We start from the raw sequence: 25,959 nt of genomic DNA, 5'->3' as shown, positions 1-25,959 counted from the left end.
TGCTGAGCCAACTTCACACCTAACATCTGGATGCCTTTGGTAAATTATTTGACTTCGCTGTGACTCACCTTCCTCATTTGAAAAATCAGACTGTTATCAGCTTTGTAACCGTTGCTAGGAGGACTCAAGGAGATCATTTGTGTATATAGTTGGGGGATGTCAAGAAGGATTTAGCCACCCTGAATACTATTTTTACTATTAACAAAATGATTCTATAAAATTCTCATGCGTTCTCTTGCTCGGGATTCAGGTATCACTGGTTTTATCTTGTACTTTATCTTTTATCATTAATTTTTAATATGCATTGTAGCATTTTTCATAGAAAGGCCTGTTAAAAAATTGTTTTATTAGTTTCAGGTGCACAAAACAAGGTAATAGTTAGACATTTATCATTTATATCCCTCACACTGTGTCAACCCCCCCATCCACTACCCCTCTGACATCGCACACAGCCATTACATTTCCACTGTCTACATTCCTAATGCTGTGCTCTGCTTCTTGTACTATATACATAATATATAAAATTGTAGTTGACATTCATTATTCTTCAGCTTCAGAGGTACAGTGCAGTGATCAGGCATCTACATCTTCCCTGAGGTGGTCTCCTTAACGAGACAAGTGTCCATCAGATACCCTATAAAATCTTTACAACATTATTGATTACATTCCCCAAATTGACTTTCGTAACCCCGTGACAATCATGTGGTTACTGTCTGCTTTCTAATCCCCTCACCTTCCTCCTTATCCCCACCCCCCCTCCCATCTAGCAACCCGCAGTTTTTCCTCTATGTCTCTGAAACGGTTTCTGATTAGTTCATTCATTTATTCTTTTCTTTAGATTCCACCATAAGTGAGATCATATGGTATTTGTCTTTGTCTGTTTGACTTATTTCACTTAACATAATGTTCTCTAGGTCCATCCATGTTGTTGCAAATGGTAAGATTTATTTCTTCTTTATGGCTACGTAATACTCCATTGTATAAATGTACAACAATTTCTTAATCCAGTCGTCTACTGATGGGCATTTCGGTTGTTTCCATGTCTTGGCTATTGTGTATAGTGCTGCAATAAACATAGGGGTACATAAACTTTTTTGAATTAGAGTTTTGGATTTCTCCGGATAGACACCTAAGAGTGGAACTGCTGGATCATAAGGTAGTTCCATTTTCAGCTTTTTGAGATACCTCCATACTGTTTTCCAAGTGGCTGCACCAATCTGCATTCCCACCAACAGTGCACCAGCGTTCCCTTTTCTCCACATCCTCACCAGCACTTGTTGTTTGTTGATGTATTGATGATAGCCATCTTGACTGGGGTGAGGTGGTATCTCATTGTGGTTTTTATTTGCATTTCTCTGATGGTTACTGAGGTTGAGCATTTTTTTATATGTCTGTTTGCCATCTGTATGTCCTTTTTAGAAAAATGTCTCTTCATGTCCTCTGCCCATTTTTAAATTGGGTTGTTTGTTGTTTTGGAGTTGAGTTGAATAAGTTAAAAAAAAAAAAAGTTTCTTAATATTTCAGCTGCAATCAGGTTGGTGTTTGATGGTTTTCTCTAGTACTTCAATTGGTTTTCACACAGGTTTTTAAATTCAGAGTCCAAATGTCTGTTTCACTTTTCCTTTTAGATAAACCTGCCTACATTTTTTTCAGCCCACTAAGAATCCAGAATACATTGCTATTAAATAAGATCCATTTTATTTTCCCTATATTCTGCCCTAGTTTCATTCAGTGTAGGTCCTCAACATTTGGGGGAGTCAAGAGGGATATATTCTTGAATATGAGAGAAGAAAGATTAAGCTTCTCTTCTGCAATTGCCTTTTTCATTCTTAGCTGCAAACGGTAAAATAATTAACTAAATAACAAAACTTCTAATCAAATTCCTGACATACATGTCCCCATAAAAACATATATCATAAATATAGATGTATAATCCACAACGCATTTTCCCTGAAAATTTTATTCAACAGAAATGATAACAATAGCCTTCAAGGTACAATGTAGGAGACACATGGTTAAAGTACTCTGATTTCATGTATCAGTCTCGTGATGCTATTAAAAAATAAATAGAAATCACCAGTGACATTTGCCAAACATTATGCTGTTTCCAGTCATCTCAATCAAATAATATCAAGAAATGATGTAACTTCATCAATTTTAATGGTCTTGTCTGTGGAGCTAAGGACAGTGTATAAACAGTCAATTTGTGGGGAAAAAAGAAAACAAAGAACGTATGAATTATCACAATAGCTGGCTTGCCCTCTGTGAAGTTCCAGTTCTTGTCTCCTCGCTCATCGACCGGCTTCCTTCAGTCAATTCCATATCCTACAGGTATTATCCTTGCTGCCTATTAAGACAAATTTTACGACGTTATTTTTCCTATATTTCGTTAACTGTCTTTTTTTATACAAGCTGTCATTTTCTGGGTCATTGATAGTTATGAATGCGCTCAATGTGCTAGTCTCAGTGCCCAGCTGAGCCATTCAGCTCGGGCTGTTTGGGAGTGAGAATCTTTTTCTTTTCATGTCTTTTCTTTTTCTTTGTCTTTTTGTTTTTTTCCTTTTGCATGATTCCTATTAGTTCTAAATTACGCAAGTTCACGTCCACACCAGCAAGATCCATGTCATCACAGACAATAGTTTAGTGGTTACCAGAGGATAAGGGGGGTGGGGGGTGGGAGAAGAGGGTAAGGGGGATCAAATATATGGTGATGGAAGGAGAACTGACTCTGGGTGGTGAACACACAATGGGATTTATAGATGATGTAATACAGAATTGTACACCTGAAATCTATGTAATTTTACTAACAATTGTCACCCCAATAAATTTAAAAAATAAATTAAAAAAATTTAAAAAAGATCCATGTCATCGCAGAGTTGAAGAGGACCTGAGATTGCAACCAGGCCAGCTGTCCCCTCTGCGTGTTCTCCCTGCCCGGCCCTCAAACATCGCCACCAGGTGCAAAGACAGTGAACTTGAACATCTCCAGGTTTGAGTGTTAGCTTATGAGGAGACAGCACATTCCACTTCGGAACATACCGAAAGGTCAACAGATTTTTCTCATCATCAGTCAAAATGTGACATTTCCATCCTGCCCACGCTTTCCCCTGCTATGACAGACACTCTTCCAAAGTAGCCTTGAAATGCTCCTTCTCCCCAAGGGTCACCATTCATATTCCATCTCCGCAAATGACAACCTGGGGTGGTTCACTTCAGAGGCCAGGCGCATAACATCAATATAAAAAGCCTCCGGGGCTAGGTGGATTGGGAAAGCCTGTAAAAACTGCACATTCCACCAAAAAGCACCTTATATTTTTAAAAATGTAATGACCACACTGGCCAGTTTTCTTCCAGATGTGATTCTCAACCCATCCTCAGGCAATCGGTGAAAAAAATGCATGGCAGACACTGTCAGCTAAGAAAATAGGGCAGATCAGCTCACACAAAGCGATGGCTCTGCTGCTGACAAAGCAGCAGTGTCACCCCCATTCGAATAATCTCTGCCATCCAGCGGGCCAGTATTTAACACCTTGGGGCTTTGGGGTACACTAAAGAAATTCATGCTACCTTAAAAGAGCTCAGGAATTTAAGTGCCAGCACTGAAACAAGGCACAGACACTACTATTTCTTCCATGAGCTCTCCAGCTCTTTGTGAAAACGAGTTGAGGGAACAGGTACTGCAGAGTGCCCTAACATGGAACGCGTGGGCTAGGAAAGGCTGGTCTTCTGCCAACCCAGCCCCGCTTCCTTCTTCCTCCCTTGGCAGCAGCTCCCTGCAGGAGCATCCCGGGCCTTCTATCACAGCCTCCCAGCTCTTTCCTTGCTATGGGAAAGAACCTGACATTGTGTTCACACAAAAAAAAAAAAGAAAAGAAAAGAAAAGAAAAGAAAAGAAAAGAAAAGAAAAGAAAAGAAAAGAAAAGAAAAGAAAAGAAAAGAAAAGAAAAGAAAACACATGGCTCATTATGGTGTTGTTTTAGGAGTAGCTACATTTTAGTAACGTGAACATCACAAATCCAAACAACAAAATCTGCAATTTTAGAACTCATCCATAATTAAGTAGAAAGGGGAGGCGTTTTAGGGCAAAAGAGGAGATTGTTCTTGGCACTCCTGAAGTTATATGACTACGAAGCTACCTAACCAGACACTATACAAAGCCAACCTTCCGTACATGACATTGAGTATATTACAAGAATTAAGCAACTTTGTAAATTTACTCAACACAATGGGAATCCCTGAGAGTTGGGAAATTGGGTCTTCTGTGTCCTCGGAGGGTTTCCCTGGCCCATTCTGTTGTAGCATCCACTCCCTGCCAAGGCCCCTTCAGGGGCCCCGCACTAACATTGTACCATATTCTTATAATCTTTCTCCCCTTTCTGCAATCCAAATTAACCTATTCTCAATCCAGTTCTTGTAAATTGTTGCTAATATGGTTAATTCACTGTTAAAGGTTGAAAAATGCTCAGTATGTGTTCTCCTCCCTAAGTATTAGCACGTTAGTGGGACATCGAAGGAGAAAACAACGTAGCTCAAAGAATGAACACACCTCTAATGGGTTATAAGCCCAACTGTGGAGAACCCAGGTCCTGACTTGTTTTACTTACTAACATTTAACTGACATGGACTGAATATTAACCGTTCAATGCACAATGCCTTGGGAAATGTAACCAGCAATGCAGGCGATGGGATTCTTACTTTGTCTAGAGCGACTAAAATTCACAATTCACAAAGCATTACAATCAGGGGTTGAGCTCACTCCTGTGGTTCCACGATGCAACCAAAATTAAATAACAGACATAGAACCCACCAAGATGAGCCAGGGACCCTGGAAGAGAGGGTGAAGGTGAACCACTTTTGGTATTCAGCTTAGGAACTCAGGCAATTTAAAAGGAAAATGAAATCTATGGTGTTCATGTCTCCCCTACCTGTAATGATTATGTTGCCTTTATAGTTGAAAGTACATGAAAAGATTTCATCAGTGTGCCCTTCAAGAACCTGGAGGCATTGCCCAGTCTGAGCATCCCAGACTCTCGCTGTTTTGTCAGAGCTGCCTGTGAGAAGACGGTTCCCTTGGGGGTTGAAAGAAATCTGCAAAAGAGAGAGAACAGAAAGCCATCACAGGTTTGTGTAATAAATATTTTTTATCAGCAAAAAGGGGACATGGCTAAGCACCTGTCACCTTCCCAGCCTGGTACGAGTATTTATTCTTTCACAGAACAGTCCCTTCGTGATGGGAAAAACACTGCAGGGACTAATGCATGCATCTGAAAACCGAGACAGAAAAGTTGAATTGTCTACCCCCTCACAATTCTAAGGATAAAGACCAAAGCACTCTTATAATTTGAGTATTATTCTAAAGACTCGTGATGCCTTTCTCCATGCAAACAAAGAGGCAGGACCCTGGCGTGGATGAGAACACAAGTCAGGCATCTCGATACCCAACCCCGATGCCACCTGTGCAGCCCACCTTTCTGTAAGCGGAAGCATACAGCTCCTCCTTCAATCTGTGCCACAGAATCTGTCAATATCAGGGCACGTAAGAGAGGACTTTCTGTCTAATGCTACTCAGTCGGTGTACAGCAGTTTCCATCAATATGTTCTGAGTGCCTCCAATGTGCCAGGCATCGTCAAACAGTATCTGAGCTGCAGTCAAAGAAAACCATGGCTCCTCCACTCCTTAGGGTGCCATGTTTATAACCCTTTCTAAATTACTGAAGGCAATGATTTGTGCCATCTCCTCTATGACCAAAGGTTTGATGAAGACAGAGCCATGTCTTTTTTTCACTGTGTTACTGGTGCTGAGAGCAATGCTTATCACAGCGGAAACTCTCAAAAAGCCTTTGCTGAATGAATGAATGAACCTTCAGCTTGGTACTCTATAGAAATACCATTACGGTGGCAATTCAAAGAGTACTATATCACATGAGCATAAAATGCAATAACATAGAGTCTGAGAACTCTTTATATTCACAGGCACACAAAAACAGATACAGAACTGTTGAGAGGGCCGCACCACACATGTCAATAGCTACCACGCCAGACAGTCAGGACTATGACCTGGCTGGCTGTCTCCTCAGCATGTCTGCCATGTCCACCCTTCCTCTATCCCCCTTCCTGCCAGCCAGTGAAAATGATGTGCTCTGCACTGCTGGCAACGGCCACTAGCAGCAGGTACAAATGCAGGAGGGGCAAGAACATGGGGGCAGGTCTGGGAAGCAGGTGGAGCCTTTGGAGACAAGAAGCCATCAGGTTAATTCACAAGGAAAGAGCAAATCTGATCTCAGGTATGAGACCGAGGAACTGGTCTGAGCAGGGAGGTAAGAGTCATCATGTCCCAGCCTTCTCTAAAATTTCGAGGACACATGTAAGTCTCAGATCACTGACTGGATGGCCCTGTTCCATGAATAAGCTTTTGGGGGGAGTTTATATGAAATTCTAAGCTACAGCTTTGGAGTTTCAAAATAGGTCATTTAAACTTTGTTGGGTGTTAAATATTTCCATGAAATACTTCCTCAATTGCATCTAGTTTACAGGACACTTGATACTTGCTACACAGCATGTTTTTTGCATACTATAAACTTGTGCGTCTACTAGAACCAAGAAAAGCACGTCGTAAGCTACTTAAATAGCTTTAATAAGTGTTTTCAGCTAACTAAATCTTTTGCTGATGGCTGCGGAGAACACTGTTTATAGTTTTTGAAAGGTTTTAGAAATCATTTTGCTGAGTTTGAGGACACAATTAAAAATAAAGTCTTTAGGTAAGTGACTTCTAGAAAGAATGAGATAATTGGACAAACCTTTGTACCTTGGTGCCAATACACCTATTGATATTAAACATGTTGTCTATTTTGTTTTAATTAAATAAATGGCTCCAAATGAGAAAGCTACTCACCTTTGAAATCTCCCCTTCATGACCTTCCAGTTTGGTGATGCATTTTCTTGTGACTGCACTGAAAACTCTTGCTGTTCCTTTTTGAGAGAAGTGGGGAGATATGTAGATATATCAGGAATACAGAACTTTGAACCATATGCCTTAATTTATCCAAACATCTATCCCTCTAAAACACAGCACTCTGCTAGGTTTGTCGTCCTGCCTGCAGTGAAAGCCAACCACTTAATGCTGTAAATGCAGGCTTGTCCCCCTGCAGAAGAAGAGAGTGAATGGCATGACTCTCTAGCCCTGAGCTTATACAAAGAGATAATAGGTTCCAAAGTAGAAAAGGCCGAGAGGCAGGAATTCAGAAAGAAAAAAGATTTTAAAGGGGAAAGAAGAGGAATCAAAACAAGTCTTCAGAAGCTGGGCATGAAATAAGCAGCAAGACCAGCCATCATTCACCAAATATGAGTCTAAGGTTATGGAAGGAGCGCGAGGCCACCCTAGAAGCAGCGGCCACCACTCAGCGAGCAAACAGCAGACACTAGGAAACACTTTCCAACAGAAAGAGCTAACAAAATGGTTTGTCCCCTATTGTATTCTCCACTGTACAGATGTGCCACGCTCATAGTAGACACTCAATAAACAGATGAAGGATGGAGGGATGGGTGAATGGATGGATGGATGGATAAATGGAAGAAGCAGCATATATATTTCCTTAGAATTAAGAAGTGGAGGGGTTAAATAAGCATAGAAGAAGAAAAACAGCTGTAGTGAAATTGTTGTCAAAAAATGTTAAAATTTATCTGGCAAGGGGAAAGATGCTTTCTCATTGCAAATTATAGCATTTGCATGGAGGTAAAGTTATCAAGGATAGAAAAATTTGGTTGCTTAATTTTCATTCCAAGAAAAGCAAAACATCTTAATGTTTTTACTTACCTTTCTGACAATGTCAACTTCAGGAGGAAGTAGACAAAATGATAAAAATTGTTATTTTAGCATTAACATGATTTTAAAAACTTGCTACTTAGTGGGACATTTCAAAAGCCCTAAAGGAAAGTGACTAACATGTTTTAAGAGTTTGTTAACAACACAAAAGAGAATGTCCTGCATACCGTAATATTCTAAATTAACACAAAAGTATTTTTATATTTCAGAAAACACAGAAATAAGATAATCTGAAACTAATTTTTTAAAGAGATAAAAATATGAATAAGACACCCAAAAACTTCAGCCTTGGGGTTACATCCAATGAGGAGTAAAAAGGTGACCTAAAGAAACAAATGTACCTGCACAGGTAACTAACTCTACTGAATGAGATCCAGTTTTAAGAAGGGAATGAGGAGGAAAGACCAGAGATAAAAAATGATTGGTCTATATCAAGGCTTCTTGGAAAGCACAGACTGAGAGGAGGTTCACAAAACACGCCAAAAGAAAACAAGGGTTTTTTTGAAGTAATGTCTTAGCAAACAAGGAAAGAACAGAATTACTGCTAGGATAAATAAAAGCTCATAGAGAAAACAAAACTAGAAGAATTGAACTTGTATTTTTTTCTCATCTATCCCCTCACATCCCTGCCTGTTTCCCCTGCCTCCAAAAGCACTGACCAACTCCTGACATTCCATATCATTTAACATTCTGTAAAATCTAACATTCCATATAAAACACACGCATGGTGTTGGTCATTGTGTCTTCCTGCACACGGGCTAGGATTCCTGTGTCTTTTGTTCACTGATATAGCCCACGTTCCTAAAACGACTCCTGCCACAAACTAGCTACTTCAGATATATATTTGTTGAATGGAGTTTGTTGTATAAATAAGAATGATATTTAAAACAAAAAGGGCAGATTAATTACAGTTAAGGGATGATTTTTAAAAGCGAAGATCTGTGGGAAGATGAAAAAGTAGGCGGTTACTCTAAAAAATAAAATTGTTCAGATTCAGGCTGTGTGTATTCCAGATTATAGAAAGAACTTGTATGTATGATCAAAGCGATCACCTTTGAACAGTCCTAGTGAGAGAGCAAGTATGTTGAGGTAGTTTTGGAAAGAGGGACAGTGATGAAATAAAGACTGGATAATTAAAATGAATCACCAGCAAAATAATATAATGGCAGGTATGGTCACCAAGGAAATGACATGGATGTACTGTGGCATCATATGTGGGCTCCATGGAGTTGAGGCACACATAAGTGTCATACCAGACCATGGTTATCAATAAGAAGACATAGACATGGTATAGAATCACACGCGGTAATCAGGAACATGATGTGTAACATAGCATCACATAAGTTCATCACGAAGATTTGCTAGACATCGTGGAGCAGCACATGTGGTTACAAAGGAGATAATGCAGATTTATTATAGAGCCATCGACGGTGGTCAAGTTGAGGAGGTCCACATAGTGTGGCATAATGTAGGGACATCAGGGAAATGACCCAGAATGTGCCATGACATACCATGATCAAGGACATCATGACGACCTGGTATGACATCAGATGTGGTTGTCAAGGAGATGATGCAGACATCGTATAGCATCACACGTGGTTATCAAGAGCATGGTACACACATAATGCAGTGACACTCCTGGACACCAAAGAGATGAGCAGCTAGAGTGTCATAGCTGCTCACCAGGGAGATGCTCGATCGTGTAGAATCATGCATGTTTAGCAAGCAAAGCATAAACCCCTCCCCAGATTACATGTATAAGCAGATGACCTACCATCGGCCGAAGCAGTTGCAATAAGCTTTCCAGTGTAATCAAAGCAGCTGTCTAGGATTTCATCATCATGGCCTGTTAATGTTGCCACACATTTTCCATCGGTAGCATCCCACAGCTGCAATTGAAGAGGAAGAAGAAAAAGGAGGAAGAGGAGGAGGTGGAGGAGGAGGAGGAGAAGAAAAGAACTATGATTTCCTGTCAAGAGTGCAAAAAGGTAGTGTCTATGACATCCTTACAGCTGGCTAAGTAACTGTGCCAAAATCAGGTGTATAATTTTCACACGTTCTGTTAATTTTACCTTGATTCGTGACTAGAGACCATAGTCAACCATCTAACAAGTCACACTTTAGACACAGCGAAGATCAAAGACAGACATTTAGAATGGGGAGTGCAAATCTGTCACTACATTAGGGGAAAATCTCAAAGTGCACGCTTCACTGATTGGAGTGGAATTGTCCTCTTTTCATAGGAAGGTCACCAAATGAGCAGGAGCTTGACCTACAACTACAGTGCTAGAAAATGAAAAGAGCATTAAGATTATAAGACACGTGAAATATAATCAAATAATAATTCCAGAGCATAAGCTCTTAGTAACAGAAACTGAAAGGCAGGGATACACTGTTTGAGACTCTTTCAAGTTCACTCCAATAAATGTTTAATAAATGAATAGAGGGACATTGAATAAAAATAATGTGCCTTTTAAAATGAGATCTTCTAATACATTTGAATCAATTAAAATTGTTTTACTACATCATAATTCCTTTAAACCTGGGGCATCAGAAACTTGAAATTTACAAATTACTCATTATTACTTATAAATTAATGTCTTCATTGTACAGCAGCTTTGAAATGTGTTAACGTTGCAATGCATAGCTAACAATAAAAAGCACAGACTTGAGAATAACAAAGCAAAGCAATTTCTGGAGCTCACCATGCAGGTTTTGTCCATAGAGCCAGTTAGTATCAGAGAGCAATCCCAGTTGAATAAGGCACTGCTGATCTCAGCACAATGCCCAATTAACGTGTACACCTTCCTGCAAAGTGGAAATGATTCAAAGATGCCTTATTTCAGGATATGCGCACACATAACGATGGCAAGCCCATTGGTGGCAGAGTCTGAATTCTAGTTTTTGCAAAACAATGTCTTTGATGACAAAACAAAGATAGCTTTCCTGTAGCTCAAAAAGTGGCAACTGCTAACTTTGTTTCAACAAAAATACACTTAAATTTTGAACAATCAAAGATAACAATGTTACTTAAGACAACAATTCCAAAAGGCATGGGTAAAAAATAATGAAGTAGTCTGAAATTCTAGAAGTACTTTTACACCAGAGGAGTGGATGCCTGGCAGTTGAGAAACTACCCATCAATGTCTACAGGGCCCTTCCTTCCCTCTCACTTCTCGCTGTACCCGCCTTAATCGGTAGCCCCAATAATTAGCCCTTCTATCAAAATGCAGACAATTCCAAGAGTGGAGTTTTACAGCACAAATAAGCTAATTTGGTTAACTTCTTAGCAACTAGGACCAAAAATAATTAGGAAGGAAATTGAAGTTTTTGGACTAAATTAAATTTGGGGAATTAGCCGAGATTTTATTTATTCATGATATCCATGCTGACCATAATGACAAGCCATTGAAATTCGATTACATCGTACATGGAATAAATTACGGCTATATAACCAAGCTATTGCCAACATTCCTCTTCTATGGTTCTATTTGGCATTATTTGTTCACAATTCTGAGAAATCACATATTGTTTGTGGATCAGAACTATCCTTAAAGAACGAACTACACAACGCGCTTTCAGTCCGTCCTATTCCTGTCCAAATCCAGAGCACAGTTAGCACATTTAAGATTAAACTAATAAATAATGAAGATTATCTTCTGAGCCTTCCGAGTCAGGTGAACAATTCTCAAAAATTAAGAATACCTTCCAGCCTCAACGTCCCATAGCGCAACGGTGTGGTCAAAAGACCCAGTGATGATCCTATTTCCCGAGGTGTTAAAGGATAAGCAGACGATTTCGGCTGAATGTCCCTGAAAGAGAACAGATACCGTCGTGTGTGCCTTTAGATAACGCAAATGCTACACATGCACATCATCGGAGACTAAACGAAGATGCCAGAAAACGCAAAGCTGTACGCATGAGGAAAAGAGAGTCACAGTTGGCTGGGGTAGGAAAGGGGAGGACCTGCAAATGGGCATGAGGCCTCTTTTGGGGGTGATGGAAACGTTCTAAAACGAGGTTTTGGTGATGGTTGCGCACTTCTGTAGATTTGCTAAAAATGGGCAGACACTTAAAGCAAGTCCATTTTAACTCAATAAACATGCTTGCTTGCTCCTTTGTTTTCAAAGAGTAAGGCATGTTTGGAGACATCAGAGGTCTTCTCTCACATTGTCTTGGAAACACTAAAGAGGACTATATGGGCTAACGGCTAGTAGGTGACAAGCAAAAGAAAAACAGGTTTGGGAGGTGAAGTTAATAACTTAAAAAAAAAAGAAATTCTTACATTAATTTAACATGATCGATTAATAAATATCTGGCCTTTGGCCTGACTTTGCCCTGGTTACCATCAAGGGCTAATGAATCAAACTGTCTGAGATGATGGCAAGAAGCCCCTTTCCGCAGTAGATTCTGCTCGGAGCAGGTCCCTTGTTTTCCTAATTATTTTAGTAAATTCAAATAATTCCTTTTTAAGTAATACAAGAGTTGCTTTACAAATTAAATTTCTGGTTGATTGCAAATGACAAAAAATTAAATGTAGCTGAACATTAAAATTCTGATCACACAAAACGAATGTAGTCTCTGGTGGCAGACAGGTAAGTGCAGGGCAGGACTCGTCCCTTTGACTGCTTAGGCTTCTGTCTGACGGAAGAGGAAGAGGCAGTGACCCACAGAAATGATGAGAACAGAGGTCAGAAAAGGGAATGCATATATTAATAATGCTAGCAACTCTGATTTAAGACAGAAAAACCCTTGGTGTTAGTTAAAAACTGTTTTTTCCTGTCTTTTTTTTTTTCCAGTCCATTTTTTAACTTTCTTAGAGAAAGCTCTCCTAAGGAGGGGTTCCCCCTTTTTTTATAAACTCACTTATCATTTGAAAGGATCAGAAAACTGGATTTTTCCTCCCACAGTTCCTGCTGACTGCCAAGGCGAACTGCCCTCTTTTTGTTTGGCAGTTTGGGCCGGGGTGAGAAGAAATGGACGGTAGCAGGTCATAGGACAGTGCTGGATGTGTGGTGGTGGTGACAGAGGGTCCCGTGGAGACACACCATCAGCACTCACTCTGTGGGCAGTGCCCTCTGGCCGGCTCCCCTCCTGCCACTTGCCTCTTATCATGTCAGACTTGGTAACACACGAGGTTTCTAAGACTGCAGGGCGGAGACCAGTACTATCATTCCTTGAGGAATCTTCTGGCCGGTTTCTGCAGTTCTTCCAGCCCCCGCCTACTTCGCTTTTAGCCAGACGGATGACAAGAGGGTTTAAACTATAATTGGTAAGGCTTATCAGCTGAAGGGAGTCAGAATAAACCTGGCTTCTTCTCCTGGCTTCCCCAGCACTTCCGTCTGATTTTGGAGCAGCCAGCAAACCAACCGGAACCCTCTCTCACTCCAGTCTGAAAACCAATGGCTCAAATATATCTTTTGCAATACAATTAAAATTTTGTAATACAAATAAAAATAAACACAAACAATAAGCTTATCCTAAGGGATGGTTAATAAAAATGTAAGACGTTGAGGTTATTCACAGTATTCACGCACCGTGAGCGTGACTATTTCCTCTCCGTTCTGAATGTCCCACAGTTTGGCCGTTTTGTCCACACTTCCAGTAGCTACCAATGTGCTTTGAGGATTGAATGATAAACACACCTGAATGACATGAAATGGGAGGGGTTTTAGACAAACGGAGTTTTAAATGATGCATTTTATATAAAAAAGCTTCAAGGTGTAACTATTTTGGCAGATTCAGCCTAATTCTTTGCACAAATACTCAGCAATATACCAAATATGAGTAGCCTGCTATCCACGGGTTGAATCCCAGAGCCCAAGCCACCCAGCTCAGGCTTGCAGGGCCACTGGCTCCCTGATCACCTCCAGACTACAGAAGAATAAAACCTGTCACCTTTGAGACTCACGCCATGTATCTCCAGCTCCCTTGTTGCTGGCCTCACAGTTCTTTCATTCGTGCCCACCTCACTCACCAAGGACTTTGGCTACCTGCTCCCAGTCTCAATTCCAAGTCCCAGGTGGCTTTAGTGCCAATAGCCCCAGACCCGTGATCCTGGGCTTCCGTTCATACTCAGTCCCACGGCCACACCCTGGACCTCGGCATCAGCTTCTCCAGACGGTTCACTGCCGACACACCAGTCTCTAGCTCCCATTCCCCAATACGCCAGCCCTCTCACTTCCTTACCATGCCCCCTGCCAACCAGGGCATCCTCCCTCTCATTGAGACTCCTCCTTTTCCTCCTGGTCCATCATCCTCCATTCAAATGACACCCTGGAAACATCACTCCTGCCAGTATCCTCCACACACTTTGTCCCTATGTTTCCACTGCACCCTCCATAAGACTCCTAACAACATGTGTCAAGCTGGGATTTTATCTTATAATTATAGATAATTTTATAATAATATCAGTTATTTTAAAACTGTTGTATTTGCCTTCCCTACCTCATCAATCAGCCAAGACAGCGGAAGAAAACGGCACAGCGGATTGCTGTTTTGCTCACGCCTTCTGTCCTCACCTGCCTCCACAGCACCTTCCCCACCCTGTCTAACATGCCTCTAGCTCATACATTCTCCATTCCTCCCATCCTCATCCCTCCTTAGCAGATAACCTGGCTCCCTACTACTTCCCTGAGAAAACTCACCTATCAAATGGGAACCTCCTCACTGGCCCTCACTTTCCTTTCATTCAGTCTCAGATGCAGAGAGGTCCCTTTGCTCATTCTAAGACACCCCCCCCCCTGCACTCCTAGGGGAGATGTGTCCACCAACTTTTCCTTTCCTCTAGACTAGATCTTTCCCAGGGGAAAATGCGTGAGCTTTTTCCACATAAAAACACATCCTCCCTGGACTCCTTTCTATAAATACCTTTTTCCACTATGATATCAAATTCCTTGGAAAAAGTCGACCATCACTCACTGAGTGCCCATCTTCCACTCCATCTCCACTGAAATGGCTCTGGCTAAAGGTCCAACCCAAAAAGCCTGGGTTGGTTGTCCCGCTTAACCTCCCTGAGGTGCTCGACACTTTCTTCCTTCTTGATAGTTTGACAGCCCTCAGCTTTTCTTCTCGTACTTCTTTTATCTTCTTTTATATCTTTCAAAGGTTCCTCTTCTCCATCTTCCCAAGGTTCCATTAGTCTTCTCCCAATATGCTGCTTTTTCCCTTGGGAAATTTCAATTGTGTGATGATTTGTATTGCCCCTGCCACCCAGGTGCCAGCGACTCACACAACCGTGTCTCCTTCCCAGACCTTGATGCTCAGTTCACACAGGCAGCTTGTGTCAATCTGTCTAAGGCACAGGGTCATAGGAAGAGAACCTGTTCCTCCTCTTTTACGTACAGAATTGGCACATGGCACTGCTGGTCCTCCAAGCCTGAAATCAGAGTCATCCTGGACCCCCGTTTTCCCCTTCTGGTCTCATCTCTACTTGGTAACCCAGTCCTACTCTTCACACCCCCAACATCTCTCACAGTCTCTTCACCTGCCTCCTGACAGGCCTTCACCATTTTTGCCTAGACTTCAACAAAGTCCCCCACTGGCCCCTGCTTCTGATCTTACACACCTCCCATCTCTCCTTCATACTGCTGAAAAGGATCTTCCCAAAGACCAAAACTGACCCTGCCATCTCCCAGCTGAGTAGTCGCCACAGTCCGGCATCGTCTGCGGGGTAAAGTCCAAATTCTGTGGCATAACATGTGAGACCCTATCAATCTATAATATGTCCTTGTGCACCCCTCCACCTTCAATCATGCACACCCTGTGATCTGGCTTTGAATGGGTTACAGGTTTGCCAAGACACTGACACCCTTAACCCACACAGCTGGGCAGCATAAGGGATCCTTGCCCGTCACCTCTGATCACGGGCAGCTGGCAGCTCTCCCCATGTACTGCAAATCTGTATTAGATATTCCTACATGTCCTCACAAGGAAAGGTTGGAAAGACTGCTCTGCCACACAGAGCCACGTGAGTTCTCAGGCACGTGGCACTGCTGCACACGGAGCCAGTGCGGCACCCTCTGCCTGGAATACACGGGCCACTTCTTAGCAAAGTCTTTCCTGAACACTTCTCCTGGCCAAGGAGACTTCATCGCTCCCCTCTGTGCCCTCACTGAACGCCCTGCCAACTTCAGGTCCACCTACAACATGGCTTTGAACTTATTCATTGTCAGCTCTAATTCCTCTATTAAACTGCAAAATGCCTGAAGGGCAAAAACTAGGTCTGATTCTAGTGCGTGCCCAAGCACACACACTAGGGCTTCACACACAGTCAATATTTAGCAAATATTTATTGGATTGATGTTGTTGACCATGAAAAATATGAATGTCTTCCTCAGAACTATATATAAAGAATACTTTCCCAAAATTCCAATGGACTGTGGAAACATGTCCACACTATGAGAATGAGGATTATGTCTTTCTTATGCCCTTGGAGAAGGTACTTCTCTATGCCTCAGTATCCTCTACTGTCACATGGGGAGATACCTCCCTCGTAGGGTTGTTATGAGGCAAAACCAAGCTAATATATAGGACAGTGCACACTGAGTGCCATTAAAGGTCGGTTACCATTTTTCACTGCAATATCCCCAGTGTCTAGCAAAGCATCTTGAACATAGCATGAGCTCTTGTTAGATGAAATACCACGGATTTAAAAGATGACTATAAATACATTTTACTCCTAAAATAAGCAGGCTGTTTATTTTTAAAAGCTAACATTTATTCCACAGGGTGCCAATTATCTCATTAATTGTTCTAAGATGTAACACAGAATTGGCCAAGGGCAAGGGCTTCCCAACAGTCAGTGCTATTTAGGGTATCAGGCTATTTATGCAAATTTGAGTCCTAATGATACCCAGAAAACAATCAGCCTAAACATTTTACACGATAAAAAAGCTATTTCAAAAGCTATTTGAAGAGCTTCATCAACACTCATCGAGTCAGTCCTTTAAAGACAAATAAATGGAATAGAAGAAGTCAGGTCAGCTATTGTACTCATATACTTTCCTATTCCCTGTCTACTTAGTCGATGCAGGGTATCTGCAAAGTATTAAAACTAGAGTAGTTTGTAAATTATATCAACAGCACCATATAAAATATAGAAAGAATCAAAATACTGAATAGAATTTTTAAATGAATTATAAAAGTGGAACCACTACTTTTATAATGGAACCCTAAAAAGAAACAGCCATGATGTGTCAATGGACTAGGTTCATCAGTTGTAACAAAAGTTCCACCACTCCTGTGGAAGGTGCAGATAATGAGACATGTTGTGTGCGTGGGGGTGAAGGGGATGGGAAGGGGACAGTGAGCACATGGGAAGCCTCTGATCTTCCTTTCGGTTTGGCTGTGAACCTAAACCTACTCGAAAAAATAAAGTCTATTTTTTAAAAAAGGAAAAAGTAAAACAAAATAAACAAAAGAACAGCAACAAAAAAATGAATAAAATAAACATACTTACTATTTCTGATGTATGACCCCTAAAAGTATGGTAACACTTTCCCGTTTCTACACTCCACAGTTTACAAGTCTTATCGAAGGACCCAGTGGCAATTTTGTCACTAAGATTAAAAAAAAAAAATGTGGATTTTGATATCGAATTCAACCACAGTGTATGACACACTGAAATAAGACAAAAGATATTAATACAGAAATTGACTTCACTTTTAAAACACTAAGCAATCCTAAATTGTTTCAGTGATAAAAAAATGAAAGTCTAATTTTTTAATAGCGTCAGTTTATATGTTTAATTTTAAATATTTTACATTAAAGGTTTATGTTTAGAATTAAAAATACTTTTTAAATTAGTACAATGAATATGGTAAGATTTAGTTTAGAAAATTACTAATGAAACAAATGAAAATTAATAATGTATAATATGTGTAGTATAAACATAGAAAAATTCTGTTAGTAGATCTCCTAAAAAAAAAAAAAAATAGCATTGAATTTAAAAGAACAATAAAGAAAAAATATAAGTCCAAATAACCATATGGCTAAATAAGGTTTTAAGAAATTAGGCATGGAGTGTCTCGTATGGAAATTAATATATATATTATTCCGATTTTAACAAGGTCATTGAACAAGAAAGAGAGTTAGGAGAGGAGACGAGATAAAGACTTCAGTCCCTTTCAAACAGGTGGTTTCCCATATTTACTGTGGAGCAGGGCTACTGTCTACACCCAGCAGGTAAGAGTGCTAGCCTGTTTAACTGGTTGTGGAACTAAAACATTTCCCTTTACTCCTGACTCCTATCTGTCCTTTATAACAAGTCATCAAAATGCTAACCCAATTTGGAGTCATCATTCACAGTGCAAGCTCCTTGTTCAAGAGTGTGAGGGGTCTTAAGACCCAAAATTTTTATCCCAAAGCAAATAAATTATAAGTGCTCAGCACAGTTGTAGAATTTGTATTTGTCCAGACCAACACTAATGCCTTGTTGCTCTCCTTTGTTCTCCGGCCTCATACAAACGAGATCGGACAATTGAGTTCGCGAACTCATCCTAGAAAAAGTGCTACGCATCTCATTGCTGAATATATCACTATGGTCACCTACAAAGTACTTCCCTTGGGAAGCTGTACACTTACGCCAGCACCTAGTCCAACCTTCAAAGCAATTTTGGAACTCTTTCTGGAATGGCCATCAGAGCTTGATGTCCTGAATGTCATCAAAATGTCTTCCTTTCAATAATTAGTTTAACTTCAGGTAAAGAAAGAAGTCATTGAAGGCTAGCTAGATCAGGTGAGTAGGGAGGGTGTTCCAATACAGTTATTTGTTTACTGGCTAAAAAACTCCCTCACAGACAGTGCCATGTGAGCTGGTACATTGTCATGATGCAAGAGCCATGAATTGTTGGCGAGAAGTTCAGGTCGTCCAACGTTTTCATGCAGCCTTTACAGCACTTCCAAATAGTAAAGTTAGTTAACTGTTTGTCCATTTGGTAGAAATTCATAATGAATAATCCCTCTGATATCAAGAAAGGTTAGCAACATCGTTGCAACAAGTTCGTGAACTTAATTGTCAGACCTCGTTGCGCTTCTGTAGTCTCTGATACTAAAGGAGAGCAAGGCCCTTTCTGTGGATGTTCCAAAGACAGCTTGTCCTGGGGAATCCCCACCCAAGCACCCAATGTCCTGGGAAATCCCCACTCACCCTCACCCAAAGCATCCTAACACACAAGGCTGACTCTCCACCCAGACTGCTCTGGCTCTCTCCTGCAGCATCCAGTCTAAGACATTTCCAATCAGCGGCTGTCTTCCAACTTCTGCTTAAGATATCCAGAAGGCCTTGTGAGTTCTTTGTCATTTCCCTTCTTCCGTTTCCATCCTCTCTGCACCTAAAGCATGTTAGTTTCAAGTTGCTGTTGTTTCTTCCTTAATTTCTGTTCTTTCACATACTATTCTCTATACCACGTTATAAAAGATAATACTAATTCCAATGATTTTAGAATTACTTTTTTGAATCAAAGCTTACTCTTGACCTAATATATAAAACAGATAAACACTAAACTAGTTGAAGTTTCTCTCTCTCTCTGTCTCTCTGTCTGTCTCTCTGTCTGTCTCTCTGTCTGTCTCTCTGTCTCTCTCTCTCTCTCTCTCTCTCTCTCTCTCTCTCTCTCTCTCTCGCGCGCACACACACACACACACACACACACACACTTGCTCTTATTCTTTGGCAACTGTACTGAACTCACTCTGCTGAAATCCCAATGCCCCAAAGTGCAGTGAAAAACACTGCTCTAGCACACACATAAATCATCAAATAATTATGTAATTGGACAAGTGGATTTTTCACCAGGGACTCTTCGTGCAATCCAACAGGGGGCCAAAGAGTGAGGAGTGTTCCTCCATTTCCAAAAACTTGATTCTCAAAATAGACATCCAAAAATATGTCTGTTAGGTAGACTACTAAAGATATGGTATTATAAAAAATATACTTTCAAAATCCCTTGAATAACACTGCAATTAAAAGTAGGAATTATATTAGAGGTAAAACAGTATCATTTGTAATTTCAATAAAATCTTTCTTTCCCACAAGGTAGTATAATAAAGTATCATAAACATTATTCTCTACAATGTACAACATGCATACATCAAAGTTAAACTTTCTGTAATTTAATTGGAATATTTAATCATTTTAATGCACCAATTAAGTTTGATTGTACCATCAAACATTAACATGTTTTAAAAGTGTACATTACATTTCCAAAAGTTATGATGACATTAGCAAACTAGATACCGAGACTTTTAACTTTGGGTATAAAATTTCTACTCTAAGTGGTTCAGATTTTTATAAAATACCTTTTATTGCCTCTGCCACTGTTCTAGACTAAGTTTTCATCATCTCATGCATGTATTATTTTATAGGCCTTAACTGATCTCCTTGCCTCTTCTTTCTTCCCACCCCAAAATCTTCTGAGCCCTTCTCTCTGCCAGAGCAATCCTGAAATAGCACTCATTGTGTGATTCCTTTGTTCACAAATCTTTCATAGCAACTCGGTCCTCCAGAACAGAGTTCAAACTACACGGACTGCTCTGATGTCACCCCCTTCAGTTTCTCAGCAAGAAACGTTCACTGGAGAGCCTGGGGCCACTGAGCGTGCCTGACAAAGTCCCGCCTAAAATACTGAGCTGCGGAAGTCCTGGCACCTGGCGTGTCCTCACCACCCCTCTCTGTCTCCCATCTTTGATTCTTCTGCTATAATCTTATATCACCCTTAAAGACCTAACCAGAAGGGATCACATGATCTTTCTCCTCTTAGCTTTTAAACTATTTACTGTTTTGTTCTAGTCATCATAATACTATAGTAAAAGAACCATATTTATTGAACCAGATTAGGTAATGGAAAAAGTCAGTTAAAGCGAACAATTGTGAAAAGAGATACACATGTTAAAAATTTTTACTCAAATATATACATTCATTTGTTAATCTTCTGACAAGAGGCCAAGGCGTTTTCTTTGACTATTATGGGTCAGCTAATTGGAGTTCATTATCTGTCTTACAGAAATCATATCCAACCTCTACAATTCCCATTTTTTTCTTTAAAATGAATAATAACTTAAACTTACTTGCAGAGCAATCTGAGTACAGAATTTTTCTAAATTTTTACAATGTGTTTTCTAGTTTTTACATTGATCTCATCTACAACTGCATTTAGTAGCAATTCCTTCAAATATTTACCTCTTCTATACTTTCATAGAAAACAACAGCTTTATTTTCATTAGTTTAAGCAATATTTAGCTAAGTTCATACTAAATTACTTAATTACAATTCGAAAGTACGTCCAACATAGCAGGTTTATGGACAAATACAAGTAATTCTTGGTAGGCTTAGAACAAACCAGTGGGCAGAGAAGTGAGGCGTTTCAGTGTTAGCCTACTTGCTACACGCATGCAGGGAGCCATGGGTATCAGAAGTGTGTCGGGCAGAAGGACAGACAGAGAATGTTGCTTAATCTATTAAATCGGTTAACTACACATTGGTTTTAAAATGCTTCCATTGTATTTGGTACTGTTATTTAGCACGCTACTATACACATTTCTTTTCTACCCAGTAAGACTGTAAACTAGCTAAACAAAGTAAAGCACGTTACTTATGTGTGTCACTTTCTCCTGAAGCATCAGCCCAGTGCTATAAACATCAGTAGAAACTGCCTGTCAGGGAACTCCCAAGGGCACAGTCAGCCCTGCTTGAGCTTACACTGTTGCTCTGTCTCCTCTTTACTACTATCTGATCCTGGGAAGGGAACTTGAACTTTGTATAATTTACATGAGCACAGTAATACCGATCCCAGGCTCCTTTAAGCATTGAAGGAGGTATTTCAAAGGCTTTCAAAGCACACGTCGTTGTCAGGGACTCAATAGAGTTTCATTCTCTGTCTTCCTCCTTTCCAACCCCAATAGAGGGAAGGAGAGATGAATAAATGAATTCACGGGTTAATAAGGAAGAAGGGAATAATGAACGTCTTCTTACCCATAGGGATTGTTGAATGCTATGGCGTAAACTACGTTCCTGTGACCTTCCAGGGTGTGAAGCTCCTCTCCAGACGCCGTGTCCCAGAGTTTGCATGTCCGGTCATAGCTTCCTGTGATGAAGCTAACACACGGAATATAAATAAATCACAAGGTGAGAATAGCTGTGTGTTAATAAAGACCTCATTTTTTACGCGCAAGACTTATCTTGCTCTTTACAATGGAAATAGTGTGTGCAGAACAAACCATTAAGCTGGGAGTAACATCTAAAACCTTTGACTTAGAAACTTTCCAGTTCTCATCCAAAAACCAAAAGGGAGTTACTAAATGAAATAAAGAGTAATTCTGCCAATAATCATTCTTATAATATAAATAATTATGTAATTCAATAATGTTAATAATCAGTTACATTTTCTGAAACTCTAATATATCCCAATAAATAATATTTTCCCTTCCAGTTGGTCAGACCATAAAATCTTAGTATCATCTTTGACTACTCTCTTCCCCTCACATCCTACACACAATCTATTAGGAAATTCTGTTACCTCAATCCCAAAACACATCTCTGCTATGGTCATTCTCACCACTTCCATAGCCTCCATCTCTTGCCTCAACAAATGAAACCATCTTCTAGTGGACTGTAGCTCACACATGGTCCTTACAAATCTATTTTGGAGTTAATTTTTTTTTAACCGTCCTCAAATGGCTTCCTAGAAAGCTAGAGGAAAATTCCAACTTCAGCTCCTGGCCCACAAGGCCAGCAGCCCTGGGTCTCTCTGGGACTTCAACGTGTCCCAAAAGCACACCCTGATCAGTCACATTCACTTCAGTGCTTGTCTCTGAAGAACCGGATTTTTCTTTTATACATGCTAGTCTTTCTACCCACCTGGACCTGGAACATGACTGGCACAGTAATAAATGTTCAATAAATGGCTGTTTCATGTTTAACAGTCCTTTAACATGACTATTTTATTACAGGAACAACGAGCATATTGATATCTAATATTTTAAAGTAAAATAACAGTATATTAGTTTTCCCTTAAGGATTCCATTAGGAAAGATAGTACCCCAACACAGAAAAATAATGTACAAAATTGAAAAGCGAGTCTGAATGTCAAGTGGTAAATGATAAAAGGTGAAAATAAATTCTGGTATCTAAACTCAACTAAACAGGAAGGTTGGCAAGGCAGTGTAGCTTTGCTTCTCCTCTAGGCATGTTCTTCCTAGCTTCTTTGGGAATGTAAACTGGTACCATCAATATGAAAGACAGCATGGTGTTTCCCCAAAAAATTAAAGTTTAAACTACCATATGATCCAGCAGTCCCACTTTAGGGTATATATCCAAAGGAAAGGAAATCAGGATTCCATAGAGATACCTGCACCCCCATGTTCATTGCAACATCGGTCACAACAGCCAAGACATGGAAACAATGTGTTTGTCAAGGGGTGAATAGGTAAAGAAAATGTGGTATATATACATAATGGAATATTATTCAGCCATGAGAAAGAAGGGAACCCTGCCATTTGTGACAACATGGATAAAGCTAGACCACATTATGTTAAGTGAAAAAAACAGACACAGAAGCACAAATATTGCATGATCTCACTTTTATGTGAAATCTGAAAAAAAAAAAGTCAAACTCACAGAAGCAGAGAGTAGAACAGTAAACACCAAGGGGCTGGGAAGTGAGAGAAATTAAAAGATGTTGGTCAAGGTTACAAAGCTGCGGTTATCCAGATGAATAAGTCTAGAGATCTAATGCTCAGGCATGGTGACTATAGTTAATAATACTGTATTGAATACTGGAAATTTGCTAAAAGAATAGATTTTAGGTACTTTCTTCACCCCCCAAAAAAATGTTAACTATGAGGCGATAACATTTTAATTAGCTTGACTGTAGTAATTATTTCACTACGTATACGTATATCAAATCATCTGTTGTACACCTTAAATATATACAATTTTTATTTTAAAAATCTATCCCTTGATTGTTAAAAATACAAATAAAGATTGGAAATAGAAATTAATAGTCAGAGCACAAAGGATTCTTAGGATAGTAAAACTGTTCCACGTGACACCATACTGGTGGATACATGGCATAATACATTTGTCACCCCACAGAATGCACAAAACCAGGAGTGAACCCAAAGTAAACTATAAGCTTTGACAATGATGTATGAATGTAGGCTCATCAATTGTAACAAACTTACAACTCTTTGAGGGATGTTTACAGTGGGGGAGGCTGTGGGTGTGTGTAGGCAGTAAGTATATGAGAAATCTCTGTGCTTCTAACCAAGTTTTCTATAAACCTAAAACTGCTTTTAAGAAATAAATTCTAATAATTAAAAAAAAATAGAGAACCTTACCAAGAACCCGATTTATTAAGTGCAACATTAGTCAGTGGCAGTAAGTGTGCTCTGAGAACCTTCAGTGGAAAAACAAACACCATTTGTTTTAAACTCAAACAAAATTAAGTTTAATTCATTAATTTTAACTTCAAACCAATGAAGACATTCAGGTTTATGTTAATTATATGTAATATACAGACAATATCTAATACCTGAAAAATGGAGAAAAATACATTGTACCTTTTATTACTAAGATTAATAACACATTTGGTAATTACAAATAGTCACAAAAACATAACTAGATTTGTATTTTCCATGAACATGCCTTTAAGGTACATTTTTGCTATTAAATAAGATATCAAATAGCACTAATTTATAACATTTTCTTTCACATACTGCACATGGTTTTATATATAAGTATGAACAACATATAGTGGAAATACACTAAATATGTTTCAAATATAGACTTTCCAAAATATTATTACTTTTTGAATCCTAAAGCTTCTTCAGAATCAGGATATGTCTTATTTTATTTATCTTTCAATCCCTACATTATCCAGCACCTAGTGGATGCTTAGTATTAGGTTGGTACAAAGGTCATTGCTGTTTTTGCGATTTTATTTTTTTACCCTTTTAAATCACAATTACTTTTGCACCAACCTAATATTTATTGAATGAATATGTATATAAACTAGATAGTCTATTTAGAGAGTGACTGGATAGGCTGGGGCTGTCCTAGTTATGTCTACTACCAGAGTGTAACTACTATTAATAGAGTCCCCTCTCCTTATCAAAAATGTTCCCTTTGAAGGATAAATTACAAGGTCATGCTAGTTATAAAGTTCACATTTGAAGTTAAATAGTGCCATCTGCTGGAAAAAGCTGTATTATAAGAATAAACTCATCCTCTCAGTAGATCAAATGGATGAATACAAAAGATTGCATGGATAATTTGTATTGGATAGAATATGCTGAGTACATAAATATTTTATTATAATTATATTTGAATCATAAAAAGAAAATAAGTATAATATGAAGCTATTCTAGAATAAATTATTAAATATTGTTAAATAATACAGAAAAATAAAAGCTCTTCTTGAAGCAACAAATGACTGCATTTGTTACATTTTTCATTTAATAATCAAAAACTATAGAGAAAAATAAGCATATTTACATTGCATTAAAATTGTTATATAAACACTAGACTTCTCATGGTGATCACTTTGTGAGGTATATAAACATCAAATCACTATGTTGTACACCTGAAACTAATATAATACTGCATGTCAACTATACTTTAATTAAAAAGAGCTTTATGTTCCAGAATTTTAAAAATTGTTATATAAGCCACATTAATAAATAATTTATCAAAATATAGTTTAGTTCACATGAAAGAAGAAAATCTAAAATATTAATGTAACCATGAAACACAACTTCTTAATATTACTCTAACTGGGAAAATAATTTTAATTATTCAATAACTTAAAACTCCCTTAATGGTTACCATTTAAATGTATCATCATAAAAGAATAGCTAAATTTACTACAATAATTATTAAACCTCCCAAGAAAACAATAAATTTCATTCACTCATTCAACCATTTATTGAGATTTAGTCTTAACAAACACAAGGTGTGATCAAAAAATATGGTGAATGTTTAAATTTAAAAAAATTTATTACAGTACAAGATACATTGCCATTAAACCCCCTCAGAATATTCCCCCTCACTTTGAATACACTTATCCCATTGTTCTTGCCACTTTCTGAAGCAGTTCTGGAAGTTCCTCTTTTGTTGCTGTCTTTACTTCATCCTCCATCAT

General features: G+C 39.1%; 1 protein-coding gene across 1 annotated transcript in view; it reads right to left on the bottom strand.

Moving 5' to 3' along the window:
• Window positions 1-1,944: 1,944 nt before the first annotated feature.
• Window positions 1,945-25,959, bottom strand: part of DAW1 (dynein assembly factor with WD repeats 1) — a 38,697-nt gene continuing 14,682 nt past the window's right edge. The window contains exons 4-13 of the mRNA XM_019737349.3: window positions 24,158-24,216; window positions 21,792-21,914; window positions 17,283-17,382; window positions 13,360-13,467; window positions 11,528-11,634; window positions 10,528-10,630; window positions 9,597-9,711; window positions 6,893-6,969; window positions 4,926-5,088; window positions 1,945-2,347 (exon numbers count right to left, since the gene is read on the bottom strand). Coding sequence (XP_019592908.3) covers window positions 2,313-2,347; window positions 4,926-5,088; window positions 6,893-6,969; window positions 9,597-9,711; window positions 10,528-10,630; window positions 11,528-11,634; window positions 13,360-13,467; window positions 17,283-17,382; window positions 21,792-21,914; window positions 24,158-24,216 — 990 coding nt within the window. The 3' untranslated portion in view covers window positions 1,945-2,312. The remainder of the gene's footprint in view (window positions 2,348-4,925; window positions 5,089-6,892; window positions 6,970-9,596; window positions 9,712-10,527; window positions 10,631-11,527; window positions 11,635-13,359; window positions 13,468-17,282; window positions 17,383-21,791; window positions 21,915-24,157; window positions 24,217-25,959) is intronic.

The sequence above is a fragment of the Rhinolophus sinicus genome, chromosome 17 (genome assembly GCF_057876585.1).
Source record: "Rhinolophus sinicus isolate RSI-liver-muscle chromosome 17, RSI-T2T, whole genome shotgun sequence".
NCBI lineage: Eukaryota > Metazoa > Chordata > Mammalia > Chiroptera > Rhinolophidae > Rhinolophus > Rhinolophus sinicus.
This window is presented reverse-complemented; position numbering and strand designations above follow the sequence as displayed.